The sequence below is a fragment of the Oncorhynchus masou genome, chromosome 12 (assembly GCF_036934945.1).
Source record: "Oncorhynchus masou masou isolate Uvic2021 chromosome 12, UVic_Omas_1.1, whole genome shotgun sequence".
Classification (NCBI taxonomy): domain Eukaryota; kingdom Metazoa; phylum Chordata; class Actinopteri; order Salmoniformes; family Salmonidae; genus Oncorhynchus; species Oncorhynchus masou.
Window position 1 is genome coordinate 51249794 of NC_088223.1, and position 22449 is coordinate 51272242.

At 41.6% G+C, this 22449-nt stretch overlaps 1 protein-coding gene across 1 annotated transcript; it reads left to right on the forward strand.

Moving 5' to 3' along the window:
* Window positions 1–12592: 12592 nt before the first annotated feature.
* On the forward strand, window positions 12593–22315 carry LOC135550323 (matrin-3-like). The gene is made up of 21 exons (XM_064981004.1): window positions 12593–12733; window positions 13405–13952; window positions 14254–14315; window positions 14397–14435; window positions 14540–14640; window positions 14750–14793; window positions 15090–15206; window positions 15667–15792; window positions 15892–16056; window positions 16285–16409; window positions 16506–17001; window positions 19420–19513; window positions 19660–19679; window positions 19796–19924; window positions 20153–20275; window positions 20421–20549; window positions 20626–20753; window positions 21017–21131; window positions 21394–21541; window positions 21674–21795; window positions 22060–22315. The coding sequence occupies exons 2-21, from the start codon at window positions 13437–13439 to the stop codon at window positions 22084–22086; spliced, it is 2826 nt and encodes a 941-aa protein (XP_064837076.1). The 5' UTR covers window positions 12593–12733; window positions 13405–13436; the 3' UTR covers window positions 22087–22315.
* Window positions 22316–22449: the final 134 nt, after the last annotated feature.

Here is a 22449-nt window from a genome sequence, read left to right on the forward strand (position 1 = left end):
ATCATATTGCAACAACTAGATATTGTACATAGTATTAACATCAACATAAATTATTTAATCTTTGTCACATGTAATATTTTGGTTCAGTCCTATAAGACTAACACAAATTTATTTAAAGAATATTATAGTAATACTCTAGTAATTACTATAGAAATCTGGGATTGCTATGTCCAGCCAGTAATACTTCCTGTCCCCCGTGGACCGGCTCGTACGTAAAGCATCTTCCATTCGGTCTGCAAAGGCATAATTTCCCTCCTTTAATGGCAGGCAGTCAGAAAAAAAAACAGGGGGGGAAATTCTTAATATAACACTATTAACCCAACCCCATTTTTGGACAAGGGAGTTAAGTCAAGGATGTGAAACATTCTAAATTGTCAGAAAAAACGGAAATGGTGGTGGAAATGGTGTTTTATTAATTATTAAAATGTACACATTTTGTCAGACAGCCTGCCATTAAAGACTGATATCGGAGTTGTTGGCTAGAGCACACGTTCAAAGACCTGAGTGGGCACATTCGCTATTAAAATGTTATTTATTTTGGTGACAAAACGATCAGTAGCCAAGAGCTAAAAATGTGATTCCAACCCATTTACTTATATTTTTTTATTTGGTACATGGAAATTTAACCACAAAAGTTATATGAACCCGGATTGACACTCAAACGGCGACAATCCAGTGGACGAGTTCGGCAGTGTGTTTTGAGCATATTCAGCCCAGACGAGGAACTTGCTCCAGTTGATGTCCTGAGACAAAACAGCAGAGGAACTTCTCCAGTTCCTGGTTGGCCCGCTCAGTTTGCCCATTAGACTGTGGGTGGAACTGTGAGGAGAGACTCAACAACGCCCCCAACAGGGAGCCCGAAGGCTTTCCAATACCGAGTGATGAACTAGGGCCCACGGTCCAAGACAATGTCCTGGGGAAGTCCATGTCGTCGAAATACATTGGTAATCATGAGATCAGTGGTCTCCTTTGCAGAGTGCTACTTGGGTAAGGCGATGAAATAGGCTGTATTGGAGAACCGATCAACGACCAGCAGGATAGTGGTAAGCCCTTGGGATGGAGGTAACCGTGTGATAAAGTCTACAGACAGGTGGGACCAGGGCCGGTTGGGGATGGGCAGAGGTTGGAGCAACCCAGCAGGTCGCTGTCTTGAGGAATTGCTTTGGGCACACATCCTTAATCATGTTGGGCCACTAGAATTTCCGCCTCAGGAACTCCAGTGTCCGATTAACCCCTGGATGCCCAGTTCATTTAAATGAGTGTCGCCATTGTAGTACTCAATAACGGGCTGATCGCGGAACATAAAGTCTGTTAGTGAGACCCAGCCGGGGTCAGGTTCTCGGGTCTGTGCTTGTCGTACCGTGGTCTCAATACTCCAGACCACGGGAGCCACAATGCGGGAGCTGGGGGATGAAGGGCTCGGAGTTCCTCTCCTCGTTAGAGATCTCGTGTTGGCTTCTCCTTTCTGATTCTTGGATCCCGGGTGATAGGCTAGAGTGAAGTTGAACCAGTTAAAAAAGCATTCAACCTCTTGGTTCTTGAAAGGAGACCAAGCTCTTATGGTCCGTCCAGATCACGAAAGGATGAGGTACCCCCTCCAACCAGTGTCTCCAACCCTCAAGGGCCCACTTGACTGCCAAGAGCTCCCGGTTGCCTACATCGTAGTTGCGTTCCGCTGGAGAGAACAGCTTGGAAAGAAACAGTCTCTTGTCCCCTCGTTCCGCTGTGAAAGGACCGCCCCTGCTTCGTAGTCTGAGGCGTCCACCTCTACGATGAAGAGACGAGCAGTATCAGAATGAACAGGGATGGGTCGGGAGGTGAAACATCCCTTGAGCTCCACGAATGCCCCGTCAGCCTCAGGGGGTCCAGCCAAAATGGCTCTGGGTCTTGCGGGTTAGGGCCATGAGAGGCGCTTCCACCACACCGCAGTTGCAAATAAAATGCATGGTAAAATGGGCAAATCCGAGGAACCGCTGGACTTGTTTGAGTGAGGCGGGACGGGGCCAGTCGGGGACCGCCTTAACCTTAACAGGGTCCATTTGGATTCTGGCGGTAGAGATAATGTGGCCCAGGAAAGAGACTTGGGATTACATGGAACTCACTTCTCTATCATGACATATAGTTGACTCTGCAGGAGGCATTTCAGGACATGGCGGACGTGCAGGATTTGTTTCGGAAGGGTCTTGGAGAATAGCAGGATATCGTTGAAGTAAACAAAGACAAACCGATTCAACATATCCCTAAGAGTGTCATTGACCAATGCTTGGAAGACTGCTGGTGAGTTCGATACTCTGAATGGCATGACTAAATACTCATAGTGGCCACTACGGGGGTTAAAGGCAGTTTTCCATTCATCTCTCTCCCTGATTCTCACCAGGTTGTAAGCATTGCGGAGGTCCAGTTTGGTGAAAAATTGAACCCCTTGGGCCAGATCCAAGGCGGCGGACATTAGGGGGTAACAATTCTTGATCATAATCCTGTTCAGCCCTCTGTAATTGATGGAGGGATGCAGACCTCCATCCTTCTTTCCCACAAAGAGGAAGCCTGCACCAGCTGGGGATGTTGAGGAGCGAGTGAAACCTGCCTCCAGTGACTCCCGGATGTAATTGTCCATGACTGCTGCTTCGGCGGTCGAGAGGGAGTAAAGACTGCCCCGGGGAGGGGTGGAGCCGGGTAGGAGTTCTATGGTGCAGTCGTATGGACGATGAGGAGGGAGGGTGGCGGCTTGCCTCTTACTGAAGGCCTCCTGGAGGTCGAAGTATTCAGGAATGGAGAGCGGAGAAGTCTTGGTCTTCAATGGATGCAGGAGGACACGGCAAGGCGCGGTGAGGCTTTTGGTGGGGGTCTTAGACATTAAGTCTGGGAGTTCTTACCCATCTAGTAGGTGTCCTGTAGACCAGGAGAATAGTGGGTTATGTAGAGCTAGCCAGGGGTACTCTGGGATAAGGGGGTCCTCAGGAGCAGTGATCAAAAGACAACTAGGAGTCTCTAAGTGGTTCACCCCAACCTGCAGTAGAATGGGCTTGGTCTGATATTCCACCTGGCCAGAGCCAATGGGGCATCCATCGAGTGCTTGAATCTGCAGAGGCATGGGACATTTCACGCAGGGGATTTGTAATTCTCTGGCGAAGTCTTGATCAATGAAATTATCTGCGACCCCGGAGTCCACAAAGGCTTGAATCTGGTGCTGATGATTGTCCCATTGGACGGTTGCGGGTAGTGACAGATGGCGACTGGGCAGCCGGGGTGTAACTGCACAGCTCGTCAGGGTCTCCCCTTGTCCTGGCAAGCCCTGGCATTTCCCATCAGCTCTGGGCATGTAGCACAGAGATGGCTGAGACCTCTGCAGTAGAGGCAGCAGCCTTCGCGCATGTGTCTGTCACGCTCCTGTGGACAGACGTGTGCATCTCAGCTGCATGGGCTCCTCAATGCTGGGCTTGGGTGCTCAGGAAACCCGGGATGTCAAAAAGGTGCTGTCTCACATGTTCTCGGAGGCGGTTGTCAACCCTGATTGCCAGTGTTATCAGGGACACGAGGTCTTCTCCCAGTTCCCAAGAGGCCAGTTTATTCTTTGAGTTAAACCGACCCTAGTGGAAAGCGGTAACCAGTGCCTCTGTAATCCACTCACTCTCTGCGGCGAGGGTGCGGAACTCAATGGCGAAGTCAGCCACTGGTCTGGCCCCTTGGCGGATGTTGAACAGTCGGCTGGCCACTTCTTGTCTGCTGACTGGGTGGTCGAAGACTCGTCTCAGTGAAGGCAGTGAAGGCTAATATGGAGCTGCAGAATGGTGGCTGCTGTTCCTGAACTTTTGTTGCCCACGCCAGGGCATTGCCCGAGAGTAGAGATATGATGTAGGCCATCATGGCCCGATCGGTGTGGAACGAGGAGGACTGTAGCTCGTCATACCACTCAGGGGCTGGTATCTTGGGTTCCCGGTGCAGGTTCCCTGGAGGACCTACGGCAACGCCTGTAGCACTGGGCAATGAGACTTGGGCATTGACTCCTCCTGAGTTGGGGTTGGACTGTGGTTGGAGGGAATCGGTAAGTGTCTGGAGGGTCTCTGATATTTGGGAGAGTTGTTCTTGCTCCAGCCCCAGCGGTGCTCCTTGGTGGGTTATAACATTCTTGATCTGGGTGATCTCTGCTGGGTCCATGTTGGAGGCAGAAGCTTGCTGTGATGGGGTGAGGTTGGACCCAGGTGCAGAGAAGATACCAGATGAGGAATCAGTGGTTAAGGATAAACATAAATACTTTACTGAGAAACATTAACAGAAGGATCACAGTAACACTGGGAAAACAACAAACACAAAGTCTCAAAAACTCACACGGGAGACAAACACACACGGCAACCAAATCAAGCTTTCTGCAAAGGCAAACAGAAAACACACCTCTCTTAACAGGGAAGTCATAATTAGTACTAGCACACATCAGAGTGTCATCAATGTCTCTAAGACGATCTCTGTCGCGCTCTGGTAACAGGTGGAAACATGACAATTTGCTTGGAATTCTCTCGCCAATTGGATGTAAAGTTATAAACATTACTGAGCCAGCGCTACTCACCTGGAGTGGAAAGCAATGGATGGTCCCATCCGATAATCATCGCCGCCATGGAAGTGGGTGAGTGCTATGGTCCCATGATTTCTCTCGAGTCACCCAGTTCCAAGATGAAATTTGACTCTCCAAACATATCCAAGTCGTTATACACGATCCCCGACTCTGCTTCTGTCACGCAAGCTGTTTTAATTAGTCCCCCCCGCATCCAGTGCAAGCGGAAGGGATAGTTAATTGCACTACCGAACTCCCCCTAATCAAAACGGCCTAAACCGAGCTGTCAGAAAACACAGAAAATGTCACTTTTTTCAATGTGTCAATCACTCTCCAGTCATCTGGGACCCACTGGCTAAACCCAGGGGACTACTTAAACATTTGCAATGTCATTCCAAAAAGTGATAAAATTCAACATCTTCTCACAGACTCAAACCTTGACTTCCTCTGTCTTTCAGAGACATGGCTCCATAAAAACTCTCCATGTGCCGCTTTGATTGTGCCTGGCTACAATGTTTTCAGGAGAGAAAGGATTGAAGGAAGAAGAGGGGGTCTGATAATTTACATTAAAGAACATATCTTATGTAAACAAATTGAGTGGTCATGTGATAATGAATTAGAATGTATTGGCCTAAACGTTACACTGTCTCCCAAAATGTATTTGACCCTTATTGGAATGTATAGACCACCTTCCACCAAAAGTGTGTTTTTTGATCAGTTTAATAAAATGCTTAGGGAATGTGATTTTGGGAAAGAGGTAATCTTAATGGGAGATTTAAACATTAATTATGAAGACAACTCTTGTAGGAAAACCCTCAAATGGATATCTAATACCTTTCACCATACACAGCTAGTTAAAGGGCCAACCAGGGTGACTTCTTGTTCTAAAACACAGATTAATGTGGTGTTCAGTAATAAACCAGAGAGAGTGACTAAATAATTCAATATGGTTACTGGGCTATCTGATCATAATCTGACACGTATAGCCAGAAAGCTTTCCAAAAACAGGTTTAACTGTTAGAAAGCCTGATCAGCTCAGAATACCTACGAGTGAATTAAATGATTTCGAAAACACAATTAAGAAAATTAACTGGAATGATCTATTGTCCTATACTGATGTGGAAGCTGATAGTCAGGTTTTTCTATCCACAATCCAGACTATAATAAATGGATTCCTAAAAAAAAATGAAATCCAAACTTGGCCAAAATAGAACTCTTCCTTGGCTAAATGGAGAAATCTGGAAACTGATGAAAGAACGAGATCATGCTCTAAAAACAGCCCTAAAGTCCAAATTAGGGCATGGTTTGAATTACCTAGCCAGGGTAATTCAAAACATTATAGTAATAAAAAAAATGCTAAAAGGTAGCTAGGTAATTAGAAAATGCTGAACAAGAATACACACGAGAAATACACAATATCAATCATTTACACGAGAAACTAAAAAGGCTATAATATCTAATATAATGATGCAATACCATGGTAATATTTGAGTTGTGCAAATTGCATAGCGCCTATCTATCTGAGATTTGTAAATAGATGTAATACATGTTGAAAATGAGAATGATTGGTGCTATCTGGTGCTATTCATAAAATATACCTCCAAGTATATATTTGTGCACATTTCTATTCATGACTATCCTCTGACATGTTGACTGTGATGTAGCCTACTTGAATAGTTACTCAAAGGCTTCTATTGGTGTAATCTACATTGAATCTGTCTACACCATTAGCTCCCTACCATTAGCCATGCTCCTTATCTGAGTAAATATTGTGAAACTTAAATTCGACATAAGTCATATAAAAAAAGTGTGGAGTACCTCTTCAATCCATTCAATTGGAGTTGAGACATGTTGTTAGACAGACACAGTTTTGAGATATTGGTTCTTTTTTGCAATTTATTTAATTTGGGAAATATTTAAATAACATACAGAGCATCTGTTTTTCACTGTAAAAAAAGTACATTAATGATAGGTAAGCATGACAGCTCTTAAGCAGTTGGAAGAACTACTAAAAACTATGGAATACTCTCAAAACTCATTATAGGAATACTATAGAGATTTTGAATAATGATAATGCTATACAAGTATTGATTATTATAACAGAAAACATCCTATAGGAGAGCCTATGGGAAATCCTATAAGTGTTACGGATGATCCCTTCGGAACTTTCATTATGCACACCTGTCCCCTATTCCCACTGATTGTATGTATAAGTGTGCCCTTTGGTTTCCATTGGGTGGTCGATTATTGTTCCAATGTCCGTTGGTAAGTGGGAGTACCTGTGCTGTGTGGTTTGGCTTTTGTGCCATTGTGGATTGCGCAGATGATTAAGGTTCTCGTCCCATGTGTTAATCATTGTGCGCTTGTGTTATTTATTCGAGGTACTCCTCACTCTTTTGTTTTGAGTTTCTGCCCTGTGTTTGTATAGTGTTTGTTTGGTCTTCGTCCCTGTGCATTTACACGGCACTTTGTAATTTGTGCAAGAAATAAAACCCCTTATTACGCATTCCTTCTGCCTGTCTGACGACGACGCAACTTCAGCAGCAGCATCAGGTCATAATCGACCCGCACTGCGTTCCTGTGATCTCCCTTGAGGCCGTTGTTGTTGTGATCTTGGATGCTAGACAGTTTGAAGCATTGATTGACTCAGTCTGTATAGGTGACAGCCAATGTTAAAATAATACCTTCAAGTCATGTGACTAAGGTGTGGCTGTGATGCAGACTGAAATATGGTTGTTTACTGACATCTAGTGGTGGTAGTACTTAACTGCAGGTAATTTGGTCCATTATTATTATTTACCTTTTATTTAACTAGGCAAGTCAGTTAAGAACAAATTCTTATGGCTAGGAACCGTCGGATAACTGCTTGTTCAGGGGCAGAACGACCGATTTGGACCTTGTTAGCTCGGGGGTTTGAAATTGCAACCTTCTGGTTACTAGTCCAACGCTCTTAACCACTAGGCTACCCTGTCGCCCCATTATGCAGGTTCAAGTTTTTCCGTGGTGTTAATTTAAGTCAACAAAATGGTAGTAACTGACATTTTGGTTATGATATTACAGATGGTATTATATTCTAGGATATATTATCATATGTGTCATGTAGACTCTACAGACCCTCTTCAAGTGATACAGTTTTGTCAGGGAGGAGTGTGAAAGACCGTGTCGGCAGTACCAATGCAGATTGAGGATGAAGCAAATGAGCGAAGGTGCACAGAAAGAGACAGGGACTTTACTAGCAAGACGGCTCGGCGCTGGGTTCTTGGTGGGTAAGGCTGAGCAAGGGCCAGTGATAACCGTTAAGTGGCATGGATATTGGATCACTACACACATGATACCCACAGACTAAGAACAGGATATATCTCCAAGTAATGGCTGGATTGCCATAAAATTTGTTGTGCACAATCAAGACCCCAAGTGGAAGAAACATATTGATTTGGCAACCACTTGACCTTTCCTCTAGCGCCACCATCATGTGTTTTTATTTCCATTTTGTTTTCCATTTTCCACTTTTACAGCTGCTTATTTGCTAGTTGGTATGTATACTTAGTTAAAAAATCTGCTGCTGATTTTGTTTGTTATATCGTTCTATAGATGTTACTTTATTTTAATTGAAAAGGTTAATGTATATTTAAGTTATGTATATTTTAAGTTATTCATTTAATGTTAAGATAATTTTCCATTCAACAATTTTACAATTAAAATTGTTTAGACTGTAAAATATGGCCTTTATCACATTTCTTAGAGGCTATCAGTCTTGCATCAAATAGTCAATTCCACTGTATGCAGAATGTTGCATGCATGTCTGCACAGTGTTATATTTTCACAGGTCACTGTCAATAAATATCGTACAGTAAATATTGGACTACATGAGTTGCAAGCCTACAAAGGGAGTTAATTAAAGCTTTGAATGGGTCGCTTGGGTTCCGGAGGTGTGGTTACAGCAATTGCGCAGGGTTGGTGTAGCCGGTGGTGGTGGGGCCCAATGTGATATCTTTTCATGGGGCCCAAAATCCCTGGTGGTGCCCCTGAGCCTATTTTACATTCAGCAAGCAAGAGCAAGTGTGCATCTCTCCTCTAATAGGCTATTGCTCCCGAGTGGCATAGCAGTCTGCATCTCCGTGCAAGAGGCATCACTGTAGTCCCTGGTTCAAATCCATGCTGCATCACATGCAGATGTGATTGGGAGTCCCATAGGACAGCGCACAATTGGCCCAGGTTTGGCCGGGGTAGGCCGTATTTGTAAATAAGAATTTGTTCTTAACTGACTTCCCTAATTAAATAAATAAAAATATTGTAGACTTGATGTATTTCCTCAATCACACTGACGGCATCCTTGCCAAAATGGTACACAGCATCATCTGGTATAGTGTGCAACAAAAGTTCAACATTCAACTTCTGCTACCGTTCCTGTCAAGTCGTGTCTGTGTACCGTTTGGTGCATATGTTGCCAATGTATGCACTGCAACTGCCTCTGCAATGTAAGGCAAACGCAGCATTCCATTGGAAGTGAATGTACTTCTGGTGTACCAAAACGCTATCGGTGTGATTGAGGCGTAAGTGTAAGCTTAGCATATTAGTCTATAAACTCAATGTTAGGCTTAATACTACAGTTGATATATCCAGTCAATTTACACAGCAAAAGGGAAAAAAAGTTTATCAGAAAACAGAATCATAGGTAGCCTATGTGAGCTCCCTCCCAGTCCCCGGGTATGCAGCTAGAAAAGCTACCATATTGTTTAAGTTTTTTAGGCACAAAAAAAATGTACCCCACCTAGGCTAATTTTATTATTTTAAAGTGAATACAAAACTTTAGTCTAGGCTGTACACTGCAGGCTGTACACTATGCCATTTGAAGAACCGCTCAAAAGCCTGGTGTTTTAAATTCATATTCAATTTGAAATAAGTGCAAAGTTTCCTGATTGGGCAAGTATTTGGATACTTTAAAAAAACACTTCAACTTCAACCAGTAAAATGGCTCTTTGGCTAGCTTTTGCTAAAGCCTATATATAGGAGTTAGCATTCTAGCTAACTGCTGTTTCCAAAATAGTTATTTTGCAAAGATCACAAAATAATCTTAGCGATTGTTCAAGCAAGAATCAAAACAACATTGTAAGCGTATGAGAACTCAAAGTGATTTTGTTTAGAATACCTAAATCTAGGCTATGTTGAATGTGCGCAGATGGCAATGGCTTTCTTACTGCCACCAAGAGTGGTGTTTGGCTTACATGTTTTAAAAGCGTTAGAAAATTAGGTGGATACCATGGCATTGTTGAATACTCGTTTCTGACTGGCTAAAAGAGCATTCTCGAGCGTGCATGATTTCTGTATAAAGCACAGTATATCAGCACGGTAAAATTCACTGGCTATAGAACATGTAAGAATGAACTATGTGTGAGTTGCTTTTGAAGGCAAAATCGAATTGAAAACAACATGCTTGCATTGTTGAATTCCATTTTCATAATAGCAAGCCAGGACTGATGGTTTGGTTAGCTCAACTAGTGTCAGCAATTGATATTATTCAATAGCACAAACTCCTAAGCAAATCAGGGGGAGAAAAATAGGTTTATTCAGAGAGGACAAATCAAGATGTTATGCTGGGAGATGTTCAGTCTCCCCTGTCCTCAGGTTTTTTCCCCTGAACAAAGGAACAGGATGCCATTTATAACCCCCCCACCCTAGCCTGGGGTTGACCAATTAGAAGTCCTTGCAGTACAACTTGGCCAATGGCCAAATGACAAGTATCCTGCTCCCGACTCAATGTACAGACCAATGAAAACATGGCACACACAGTTCTGAGTTCAAGAGTGACATTTCACAGATTCTAAACAGATGTTAACCTGAAAACCACCTCTTATTGATCGTTAACTAGTTCTCTCGTCCTCTGCGTTGCATTTATCGTCAAAATATTCTTATACTAGCAAATCTGTTTGTTTAGTTATCAAGTCAACTACTGTAGCTATCGAGTAGTAAACTTGCCTCCTACTTTAGTGGATGTTGAACACATTTCTACCTTTAAATGAACTGTTTTTTTTCTGTAAATGTGTTAAATTAAAAAAGGGATAGTCACCTCGGGACTCTGTGTTCTCTGGAAAATAATGCAACTATGTGGAAGGTAAATTCCACTCTGCTAGGCGTCATGGAACACACCTTCCACATCATTCATTATTTTCCATAGAATGCATAGCCCCTTGTTGATTTTCCCTTCCATATAGAATCTACAAACTCTACTTAGTATTTCCAATACCACTTTTACATCGGCACATAGATTACATATTTCTCTATAAGCCATTATGTAATTTATAGCCTAAGGTGTATTGCATTGGTAGCTATGGAATGGGTGGAGTAGGAAGTGTTGCTGTGTATTTAGACCAGAGTCCCAATTGAAATAATAATAAGAATGCGCTCGGAGTAAAACGAATGGCGGCAAGAAAAGTGTATTGTTTCGCTCTCAAGAAAATGGCACCAATGAAAAGAATGATAACTGGGGTAGCAGTAAATATAAAAGTTGACCAGCTGAGGGGAAAGATTCCCGGTGTATGTGACAGGGTGGCGAGAGTGAGGAAACAGAAGAGTCATTGTCTGTTCTTTTGAGTTTTGAAGTTGAGTCTTTGCCCGACAAAGTGAAGTTAGGATACAGTGCCTTGCGAAAGTATTCGGCCCCCTTGAACTTTGCGACCTTTTGCCACATTTCAGGCTTCAAACATAAAGATATAAAACTGTATTTTTTTGTGAAGAATCAACAACAAGTGGGACACAATCATGAAGTGGAACGACATTAATTGGATATTTCAAACTGAGCTCGAGCTCTCTCGATGTGCAAAACTGATAGAGACATACCCCAAGCGATTTACAGCTGTAATCGCAGCAAAAGGTGGCGCTACAAAGTATTAACTTAAGGGGCTGAATAATTTTGCGCGCCCATTTTTTCAGTTTTTGATGTTAAAAAAGTTTGAAATATTCAATAAATGTCGTTCCACTTCATGATTGTGTCCCACTTGTTGTTGATTCTTCACAAAAAAATACAGTTTTATATCTCTAGCCTGACATGTGGCAAAAGGTCGCAAAGTTCAAGGGGGCCTAATACTTTCGCAAGGCACTGTATATAAGTTATCCTGTATGAGCCGAATACATTACAATGTTACAGGTGTCAAGCTTATGGGCATGTGGCAGGAGGGAGGGTTCAAGGTGTGAGAAATGTGCAAAAGGGCATGAGACAAAGGAATGTGTAGTAATGGGGAAAGTATTGGAATGTGTTAATTTTAGGGGTGCCCATGGAGCTGGGGATCAGAAATGTCCCGTGCGAGAGAGGCAGGTTGAGGTTTCCAGGGTTAGAGTAGAGGAGAAGTTATCATATGCTGAGGCAGTGAAGAAAGTAGAGGACAATGGGTTAAGGTGGAGGAGTGGTGAGAATAGTAGAGATATACCCATACAGAGGGAAAGGCCAAAAAGTTATATGTTTCAGTAAGATTGAATTTTTAGCATTTATAGCAATGGTTATCAACTGTACTGCAAGGATGGAACGGAATTCACAGAAAATTGAGGTTGTGGTGGCAGCTGCAGAGAGATATTGGGTGGGTGAGACTTGACAGCAGAATTTTATTTTACTAGGCAAGTCAGTTAAGAACAAATTCTTATTTTCAATGACTGCCTAGGAACAGTGGGTTAACTACCTGTTCAGGGGCAGAACAAACAACAGATTTGTACCTTATCAGCTCAGGGATTCGAATTTGCATACTTTTGATTACTAGTCCAACGCTCTAACCACTAGGCTACCCAGTTACAGGGTGTGTTAAGTGGTGTCCCATCCTTCCAGGCATGAGGTAGGAATAAATACATTTAATTAGTAGGGTGGTCTTAATTTTATTTTATATAATTTAGAAATTAGTGAGTGTAGTGTTAGATGGTAGGGTATTTATTTAGTACATTTTTATTTTTCAAGCAAAGTATAAGGGAGTTGTACTCCAGTCTAGTGGGTGGCGGTAATGCAACAAATTGGATGCCAACCGCCGTTAAACCTCACGAAAGAAGAAGTAATGTAATTACGTGGGAGACTTTTATTCTGAAATTCCGTTAAGGGAATAAGTTACTGTTTTTATGTCGCTGGTAGATGGATTAATTATAAATATCGTTGGTCAGACTGTAGCCACTAAATTTAACGAAATACCCAGAAAGGAGGCTTCTTGAAAGGTATGTTTTACAGCATTCACAATGTGCATTCCATGTAGTAGTGAACTGTATGCGTAAACATTCAACCCGAAACTCTGTCTGTGTTTACTAGAAAGCTATGGTTAGCTTCTTGCTAGCTAGCTTCCTGGCTGTGGTCAGCAAGACAGCATTCTCCAACGGTGCGTGCGGCTAGCCAACAATAATGCAGTAACGTTAGAGCTACATGGTACTTGGCTATTTGATATTTGGCTTAATTTAGCAGAGCTAAAGATGTGTAGCTAGCTAGTTAACAACAACTGTCTGTTGTTGTGCTGAAGCCCCCTCCAATGTAAGTAACTACTGTAGAAAATGACTAGCTACCCACAGCAAATTAAGACCAGCTAGAGAGCCATTGAAGATGACACATTTTCAGTTTCACAGTCGTGCTAAGAATACTTTCTTCCTAAGGCTCATCTGTAGGGCCTACACGTTTTACCCAACCACATTGATGTAGCTAGACATGTTCAGGGTTTCCCAAACTCGTGGCACGTTTTTTGTTTTGTTGCTGTAATTAATCAACTAAGCATAACGTTTTGATCATTTGAATCTGCTGTCTAGTGTTAGGGCAAAAACCAAAATGTGCACCCCTTGGGTCCTGAGGACCAAGTTTGGGAAACTCCTTTAGAACACCTTTTTTTCACCCCCAATTTCAGAATAAACTTCTCTGTGCCCTGGATGTTTGAGGATGGAGGGCAGTGAGGGAAACAGCTCTGCACACCAAGGATCTGGTGATGGAGCTATGAACTTATATGCCACTCTGGGGCTCTCTCCAGAAGACGTGGATGCTCTGGCCCAGATTCCAGAGAATGAGATCAGTGTGGAGACGTTGCCTTATCTGATAATGCAACTGAAGGCCAATCGAGCCAAGCAAGAGGAGCAGGGAGAGGCCTCCCCAGAGAGAGACAGCCGGCAGGAGGATACAGATGATGGAGTCCTTAGCAAACGGGACAGTCCCCCTGCAGTACCTCGCCGGTCAAACAGCCATTGTGACACTGACTATAGGAGAGTGGAGATTCACAGTCGACCAGAGCGGCGGACTGCGATGAGAGATTCCCGTCACAATTGGTCCTCAAGGGAAAAACCATCCGAGACCCAGCAAACGTTACCTTTCTCCTATCAAGTGGATGATTTTCATGGAGTTGTGCCCAAGGTTTACCCACACACATGCTCTCTATGCTTATGCATGTTGAATTCTTCTAAGGTAAGCTTTGTTATATTCCAATACTCTTGCTATTGTACTGTGTATCTATGTAATTTAAATCAACACTCTTATACTTATAAAGCCCTTTTTACATCAGATGTCAAAGTGTTATACAGAAACCCAGCCTAAAACCCCAAACAGAAAGCAATGCAGATGTAGAAGCACTGTGGCTAAAAAAAACTCCCTAGAAAGGCTGGAACCATGGAATAAATCTACAGAGGAACCAGGCTCTGATGGGTGGCCAGTCCTCTTCTGGCTGTGCTGGCATTCATGTAGCTTAATGAGTTTGCTTTTTTCACAGGAATGGAAGGATCATGTCAATGGATTAAGCCACGTGGAGGGCTGTCGAGAACTCCTGCGTCTGTAAGTGTTAACATGAAACCTAAAACATTTAGAGACTGGACTGATACAGGTCACAATCAATTGATATATTTCCTATTACAGATATCCAGATTGGAAAAGACCTGATACCCGGAAGGAAATGTGAGGGGAATGAAATTAAGCTTCATGTTGAAAACAGGCATGTCATGATGTAAAATCATTAGCTGTTCCTCTTCTTATTTAGCACTGTTTACGTTATCTTCCAGGTCCAACGCCATTCCAAGTAGAGATGCTATTTCACCGCCCAGGAGAACACCACGTCCTGCTATGCCTTACAAGAGACAACATAGCTCAGACCACGTAGGAGGTGATAACACCAGTCCCGTTTCAAAGTCAAGTTTGATCCAGACCAAATAAGGCCCAATTGCGAACCACTTGAAAATATATACTATCTCCTTTCATGTTTTCATCTTTAGGTGAAGTCTGGTCTGCACCAGAAAGACACTATTTGAAGCCCAAGGTAATGATGCCCCTTTTGTGGTGATGTTTTCTTATAAATAGATTATTTGGTGTGGCTGGTAGCCTAGTGGTTAGAGCGTTGTGCCAGTAACCGGAAGGTTGCTGGATCGAATCCCCTGTCATTCTGTCCCTGAATAAAGCAGTTAACCCACTGTTCCCCAGTAGGCTGTCATTGTAAATAAGAATTTGTTCTGACTTGCCTAGTAAATATGTTTTTAAATATCATTAACTTCTTATGATGGAGGTAATTTGCTTAAAGCTACATGCTTGAATGTGTGATTTTATATTTTGCTTTAGGTTGGCACAAAGGTGGTGGTTACAAAATTTCCCCTTGGCTCTGTTGGTGTAGAAGACTTGATGACTTTGGCTAAGCCATTCGGCACGGTTGTAAAACATCTGGTGTTCCCCTGCAAGGTAAATTACACATTGATTAAAAATATAAAAAAAGAGGAATAAGCACTCAACCCTTAAAGATCCACTATTCAGAAATCGCTGCACCATTTCATGGTTGCAAAAATTCAAATAGTTTGCCTAATTTCAGTTTTTGACAAAACAAGCAACTCTACTGTAGAGAATAGTTGTCCCATCTAAACTGTGGTGAAATATCTTTTCAATAACTAAATATTGTATTTTCAGCTGTTTGACGCTTGTGTACAAAACTGAAAGAAAGATGAAACTTAAGCATGGGAAGCATAGAACATATCTACTGCTTCTTAGACTTGCTTTCAATGAGAATGACAGCTATAACTAATTTCTATATGAATTTGGTTGGGTTGCCCAAAAGGTTACATGTTGCAGCTTTAACATTCTCTAAAAAAGTTACATCTGTAGTTGAATGTCTATTGGATGATTCAGTGTTGTCTTTTTGTTACAGGGATTCCTGGAGTTTGATTCTCACAAAGAGGCAGTCGATATGGTGAATCACTTCAGTGAAAAGCAAGCATTCGTGAAGGGAAATAAGTTGACACTGTACCTGTCACCGATGGTGTGCAGTATTCATGTAAGTGCATCTGTCTGTTAAAAGTTTGAGATAATGATAATAATTAATACAGAAGTATTAATCACAGAGATCCCAGTATGAGCTTGTTTTTTCCTTTAGCCGCCAAGGTTGGATGAACCAACAGAAAAACGGCAGACCAAACAAGCTACCAATACAGTGGTTTGTTTTTCCCGCCTACCTCCTGGGAAGGAAAGAGAATCTGAGATTCTTGATCTCGCCAAGATGTTTGGGAATGTGCGGCATTCAACATTTTCAGGTGATCAGGTAAGGTTTGAGCAATATGGAATTAAAGTGTGATCAATCAAATTCTGCAAATCGCTCTGGTGATTTCAAATAGACAAGAGTTCTTAACAGTAACAATGCAGTGTATATATTTTAAATTCAGAATAGCATGGGATTGTATGACTAGAATAGATCAATTCAACACAAACCTCCCATTATGCAGTACCTTCTCTAGCTTCGTCTAATAAATCCTCCCTTATTCATCTGCAGGCCCTGATTGAGATGGTAGATTGGAAGGATGCTGACATTATGGTGAAGTACTACCACTCCAACCCCCTCAAGATCAATGGAAAGAGTGTCAAAGTATACTTGTCATCATCACTGAAGCGCCTGAGGTAAGTAAGACTGGGGCAATGGCGACCAATTTTTCTGTGGGACTCATCAGGAAGTATGTCTCAGGGAAGTTTACCTCAATGGTTTTTGCCTTGTAGAGAAAGTCCTGACTCCACCACATCCAGAAGAGCAGATTCTAGTAAAGGCCACAGTAGCAGACACAAGAGCGAGGAGACTTACAAGACCTCAAACTCCACAAACGAAGAGAAACCCAGTACAGGCAAACAACCTGCTGAGAAAGTGATGGAACAAGGAGATGGTCAACAAAGCACCTCAGAAGAGGTCAAGCAGGACATCAAGGAGGAAGACGTTGATTTGGAAAAAAAAGATCTAGATGGAAAGGGCATCCAGGTGGAACCTGAACAATGCTTGTCAGATGATGTTGGTGCTGGTGTTGCAACTAAAAACCCTGCTTCTTCCAAAAGTGCTTCTCTGGTGGCTGATTCTAAAGATAAGGGGGAACCCGAAATCTCAGAACTTTTGGTAGACGATACCTTGGAGGATTCTGACATCAAGGCTGCCGATGATCCAGCTCTGTGTGATGCTGACGTCTCAATGGAGAACATGATGGAACAGGAGAGCTTTCATGAAGATGTAAGAAATTATTTTAATTCATATTTGTGATCGGAACCAACAAAAGGCTCATTGTTCCCAGAATTGAAAATAAGTTTGTCAAGTAACCAAGATGTGGGTTCCTAGCAATGGCTTCTTAAAGCATGTGTGCTTCAACTCTTCAACTTGGTTGAAGTTCTGGGAGCATTCCTGAGAATGTAGCTTTGTTGAGTGAGATCCTCCACTGATCAGTTGAAACAGATGTGGCCATCTATTGCCTAGAACCACTGAAATCTGGCTGAAGTTTCAGTGGCAAATAAAATGTATCTGACACTTAAGATTGAACCTCGTCAATCTAGACAAACAGTCAAGATGTTTTCTGTGACTCATGTCAGCAATGCCCGGTTTGACTCATGGCTTGTTGGAATATGGAGTTTGCTTGATACCATAGCAGGCTATTTACAGTGCCTTCAGAAAGTATTCATGCACCTTGAACTATTCCACATTTTGTTGTTACAGCCTGAATTTAAAATGTATTACATAGTCTCACACATCTACACACAATATGCATTATGACAAAGTGAAAACATGTTTTATAAATGTTTGCAAATGTACTGAAAGTAAGTACAGATATTGAATTTGCATTAGTATTCACACCCAAGTCAATATGTATTAGAATCACATTTGGCAGCGACTACAGCTGTGAGTCTTTCTGGGTCTAAGAGCTTTTCACACCTGGATTGTACAATATTTACACATTCTTTCATCTCCGTCAAGTAGGTTGTTGATCATTGCTAGACGGACATTTTCAAGTCTTGCCATAGATTTTCAAAATTGTAACTAGGCCACTCAGGAACATTCAATGTCGTCTTGGTAAGCAACTCAAGTGTATATTTGGCTTTGTGTTTTAGGTTATTGGCCTGCTGAATGATGATTTTGTCTCCCAGTGTCTATTGGAAAGCAGACTAAACCAGGTTTCTCTAGAATTTTGCCTGTGCTTAGTTCTATTTAGTTTATTTTTATCCTTAAACTCCCAAGTCCTTGCCGATGACAAGCATAATCATAACATGATGCATCCATCACCATGCTTGAAAATATGTGGTACTCGGTGATGTGTGAATTTTCCCCAAACATAACGCTTTGTATTCAGGACATAAAGTTAATTCCTTTGCCTTATTGCAAACAGGATGTATGTTTTGAAATATTTTTATTATGTGCAGGCTTTCTTTTCACTCTGTCATTTAGTTTTGTATTGTGGTGTAACTACAATGTTGTTGATCCGTCCTCAGTTTTCTCCTGTCACAGCAATTCAACACTAACTGTTTTAGTAACCATTGGCCTCATGGAAATCCCTGAGTGGTTTCCTTCCTCTTCAGCAACTGAGTTTGGAAGGATGTCTATATCTTTGTAGTGACTGGTTGTATTGATACGCCATCCAAAGTGTCATTAATAACCACCATGCTCAAAGGCATATTCAATGTATTTTTTTTTTTTTGGGGGGGGGCTTTTCCCATCTACCAATTGGAGCCCTTATTGCGAGGCATTGGAAGACCTCCATGGTCTTTGTTTGAAATTCACAGCTCGACTGAGGCACCTTACTATTATCTGTGTGTAGTACAGAGAAAATCATGTTAATCACATATTGCACCCATGCAATTTTTGCCTTGTTAAGCACATTTCTACTCCTGAACTTATTTAGGCATATTGGACTCATTGGACTCAAGACACTTAAACTTCTCATTTTTAATTCATGTCAAAACTTTTAAAAGTATAATTCCACTTTGACATGGGGTATTGTGTGTAGGCCAGTGACACACAATCTAAATGTAATCCATTTTAAATTCAGGCTAACACAACAATGGATAAAGTCTAGGGGTGTGAATACTTTCTGAAGGCACTGTATGTAGGCTGTGATTTGCTCAGGGGCTATTAATTCCATCAGTTTTATGAGTGCCCTACAAATCAGATGGAGATCAGCTTTGAAGGATCTCCTTACGTTCCATGGTTTAATATCAAAGGTTATAGAGCCATCTCTGTACAAGCTCCAATTGTTTCCAGATAACCTAGACTGACCATAGTAATCCAGAACAGGCACTTAATTGCTCAAGTCAGCCAAGCATTGTAGATGTATGGATCAGTAGGCATGCCTATTTGTTCAGCCCTAACATGGTAAAAACCTGGACTGACCAAGAGGTTTGAGCATATTTAAGATGTCAATTTAATTTGTAATAGTGCAGCCACAGAGTTCACTTGCTAGCTTTGAGACATGGATCTATATCATAGTGCAAGACTATTGAATACAATTTTATATACTTTTATGTTCATTGTTTGAGCAGCTTTTTACAGTTTCCCATTGCAACAAGTATTTGTCATGAGATAAGATATGGTTCTAGTGCAGCACTGTGGAACTTGAAACTCAAATTCTTTAACTTATTGATGTTGTGGACTTATTTCCAACAGGACAATATGGATGACATGGATTTCCCTGAGAATATGGATGACTTTGTTACATTGGATGAACTTGATGACAGTACTGGAGGGGACATGCCGCTGGGTAAGCAATGAATGATGAAAAATGTTATTACTTGGCAGCAATAGACATAATTATTATGCCTGTTTAGCCAGTGTGGATAACACATTAAGAAAATAATCTGCAGCTCATAATTTATAGTTATAATTACTTTTTGTTTTTATTTGCAGAGTCAAAGGGTGCTTCATGGGTTGGTATTCCTCAAATCATCATTTAGAATTGTGCAGTTGGAATGTGCCAAGTGTAGAAAAGTTGTTTTATCCAACTTTATTGATAGTAGGTTGCGCAGTAAAATTGTTTCTACAGGATGGAAAAGTTGTCCATATTAGCCCAATTAGAAAGGGCTATGGAAACATGGCGGTGGCCCTGTTGAAACTGGCAGAGCGAGCAAACGTGAAAGTTGTCGACCATGCCATATCCTTCCTCAGAAAGGAGGTATGTTCATAATTATGTTACTTTCATATCAGTGTATTTATTTTGTATGGTACTTAACATTATTTCCATCCCATGAAGAAAACTAGATGTCATAGCAACAGTGGTGAATAACAATTTGATATTCATGCATTTTGGCATACAGAGAGGAATTGATTTACTCAACCCCTGATTTGTGCAAGCATTTAATGTCCTAGTTTGTATGACATTGAGAATTTCCTATATTTCCAGGCATGGTTAGAGCTTGAAACTACCGAGGAAGTACGTGAAATGGTGAAATTCTACAAAGGAAAAGGACAGTTGTTGAGGAAACCAGTCAGTGTTAGCATATGCTTTTCACAGAAAAAGTTGGAGGTGGGTTTGGTGTATCTATGCTGTACACATTATGCATCTGATGACAGAATTTAGTTATTAACTCAACTACACCTAGTATAGAGTCAATATTTGTAACACAAAGATGTGTATTATGTGTAATGTAACTTTGTTTCTGTCAATGTAGAGGCCTAGTGGGAGATCCATCTACATTTGTATGCTTCCACTCCAGAAGTACTCTGACGTCTCTCTTTTACGACTTGCCCAGCCTTTCGGGAAAATCACTGGCTATAATTTGAACTGGCATCATGGAAAGGTAGTTTCACCGGCCCTTTTTTTAGGGGGGGGGTTCTAATAATAAAGGACTTTCACTTGGATGTTGTTTTTTTCAGTGTTATATCCAGTTGGAGAGCGTGGAAGCCGCTCAGAAAATGGTGAAGTACTTCCAACGTCCACACAAGTTCTATGGGACCCTGTTAAGAGTCAGTTTGTGCAAAAAGGGAGACTCACTAATATACTGGTAAATAATTTTCAATGACCCCTAACAATATGTAATAGAGTAGATGATGGAAATTATAGTTAGACTAAATGGAATTTGAAGAATGCTAGTATGCAGTCCATGTTCACTGCCAGTTCAATTGTTTGGAATCTATTGGAAGAATATACAGCCAATTAAATAATCTGAGAAAGAATGTTGTTAAACTGGAATGTATGAGTGATGAATCTAAGTACACTTTCATGATCTAGTACTGCGTGACATTGTATTCTGCTCTTCTGATACAGGAAGCCACCAGTCAAATATGAGCTGTGGTTGGCTGGTCAGAACAACAGAAGATCAAGAGATCATCAAGGAGATGAAAAGACTAATGGCCAGTCAACCAAAAGCCCCTATCCAGAGGTGAAAGATGGTTATTTGCTGTTTTTGTTTCCTTAATTTAAACAAGGTGAAAGATAGTTAGTATGTAAATATTCAGCTATCAAGGCAATCGTTTATTACATTTTTGCGTGCCCGTGAACAATCCTTTTACAGTTACCGGTCAGTCAAGACGTAATCAATCAATCCACTTTACACCAAGAAGGGTGAAGATATTTATTGGTGTTGGTCTCTCAGGCTAAGTAGAACGAATGAGTGAAAGACATGATTGTTTTTGTATGGCCAGGATGTCCAGAGCCCTGTGTCTTACAGTGAGCGGGTCTGTGGGGACCCTGAGGGTGAGGAAGCCAGTGGTGTGGAAGCTATCCCAGAGGAGGAGGAGGAGAAGAAGCAGGAGGAACCTCTGGGCCCTTATCAACCTGACAACCCTGTTGGTAAGATGCTAGAGAAACTGACTTATGTTTGTGTGGCTGCCTATTTTTATTATCCGGTGTGACAGGGATCTGCTTAAGAGCTTTTAGTGCCATTTTGTGATAACAACCCTTTCGCTCTCCTTTTACTTGCAGGGTTAGACTATCTGGTGCCAAGGACTGGATTCTTCTGCAAGCTGTGCAACATCTTCTACACCAATGAGGAAACGGCCAAATCAGTCCACTGTAGCAGTGAGGAACATTATCTGAACTTTAAGGTAATTCTCAACTATGACTAGAGTCAGTCTTATTAATCATTCTTTGTGGTGTATTTGTAAGAATGTTTTTGACCTTGGAGGCCAAAATACATTCAACATTTCTCAAACCTTGTTTACTCAAGCTAGTATCACCTATGCTTGTTGAATCTCAACCAAATGGAAAGATATGGGACTTTTTAGGGGATCGTTTTTAACTGGAGTTCTTGGTTATGGGTTAATTTAGATAATGCATTGAAAATGTACACTGATTTTATTTTCTTTCAGAGAAAGATGGACATAGATCTCGCCTGATTGAGAGGATTGTCGTCCACCTGTGGTCTTCCCAGAGGAAGGCCGTTTTAGTATAAACGTTTCTGTCCAGTTTGTTTAACATTCCAGTCTCTTCTGTTACTGTTGACAACAGTTACCCATTTGAAATTAATTAATGCAGCCTATTTACGAAATGTAGTCCCCTTCTGTGGTTATGAATAGTACCTGGATTTAATTTCCTCTTATTGAATAAACAAAACGTTTGACTTATTATTTTACTTCTGGAAATACTTTTGACACCTTATGGCAAACATTTACTCTGGACCTACTGACCTTTTAACATATTTGACAGAGGCCTATGGTTGTTTTAATGGTCAACTGTCATTTATCAAGGACATGTGGACA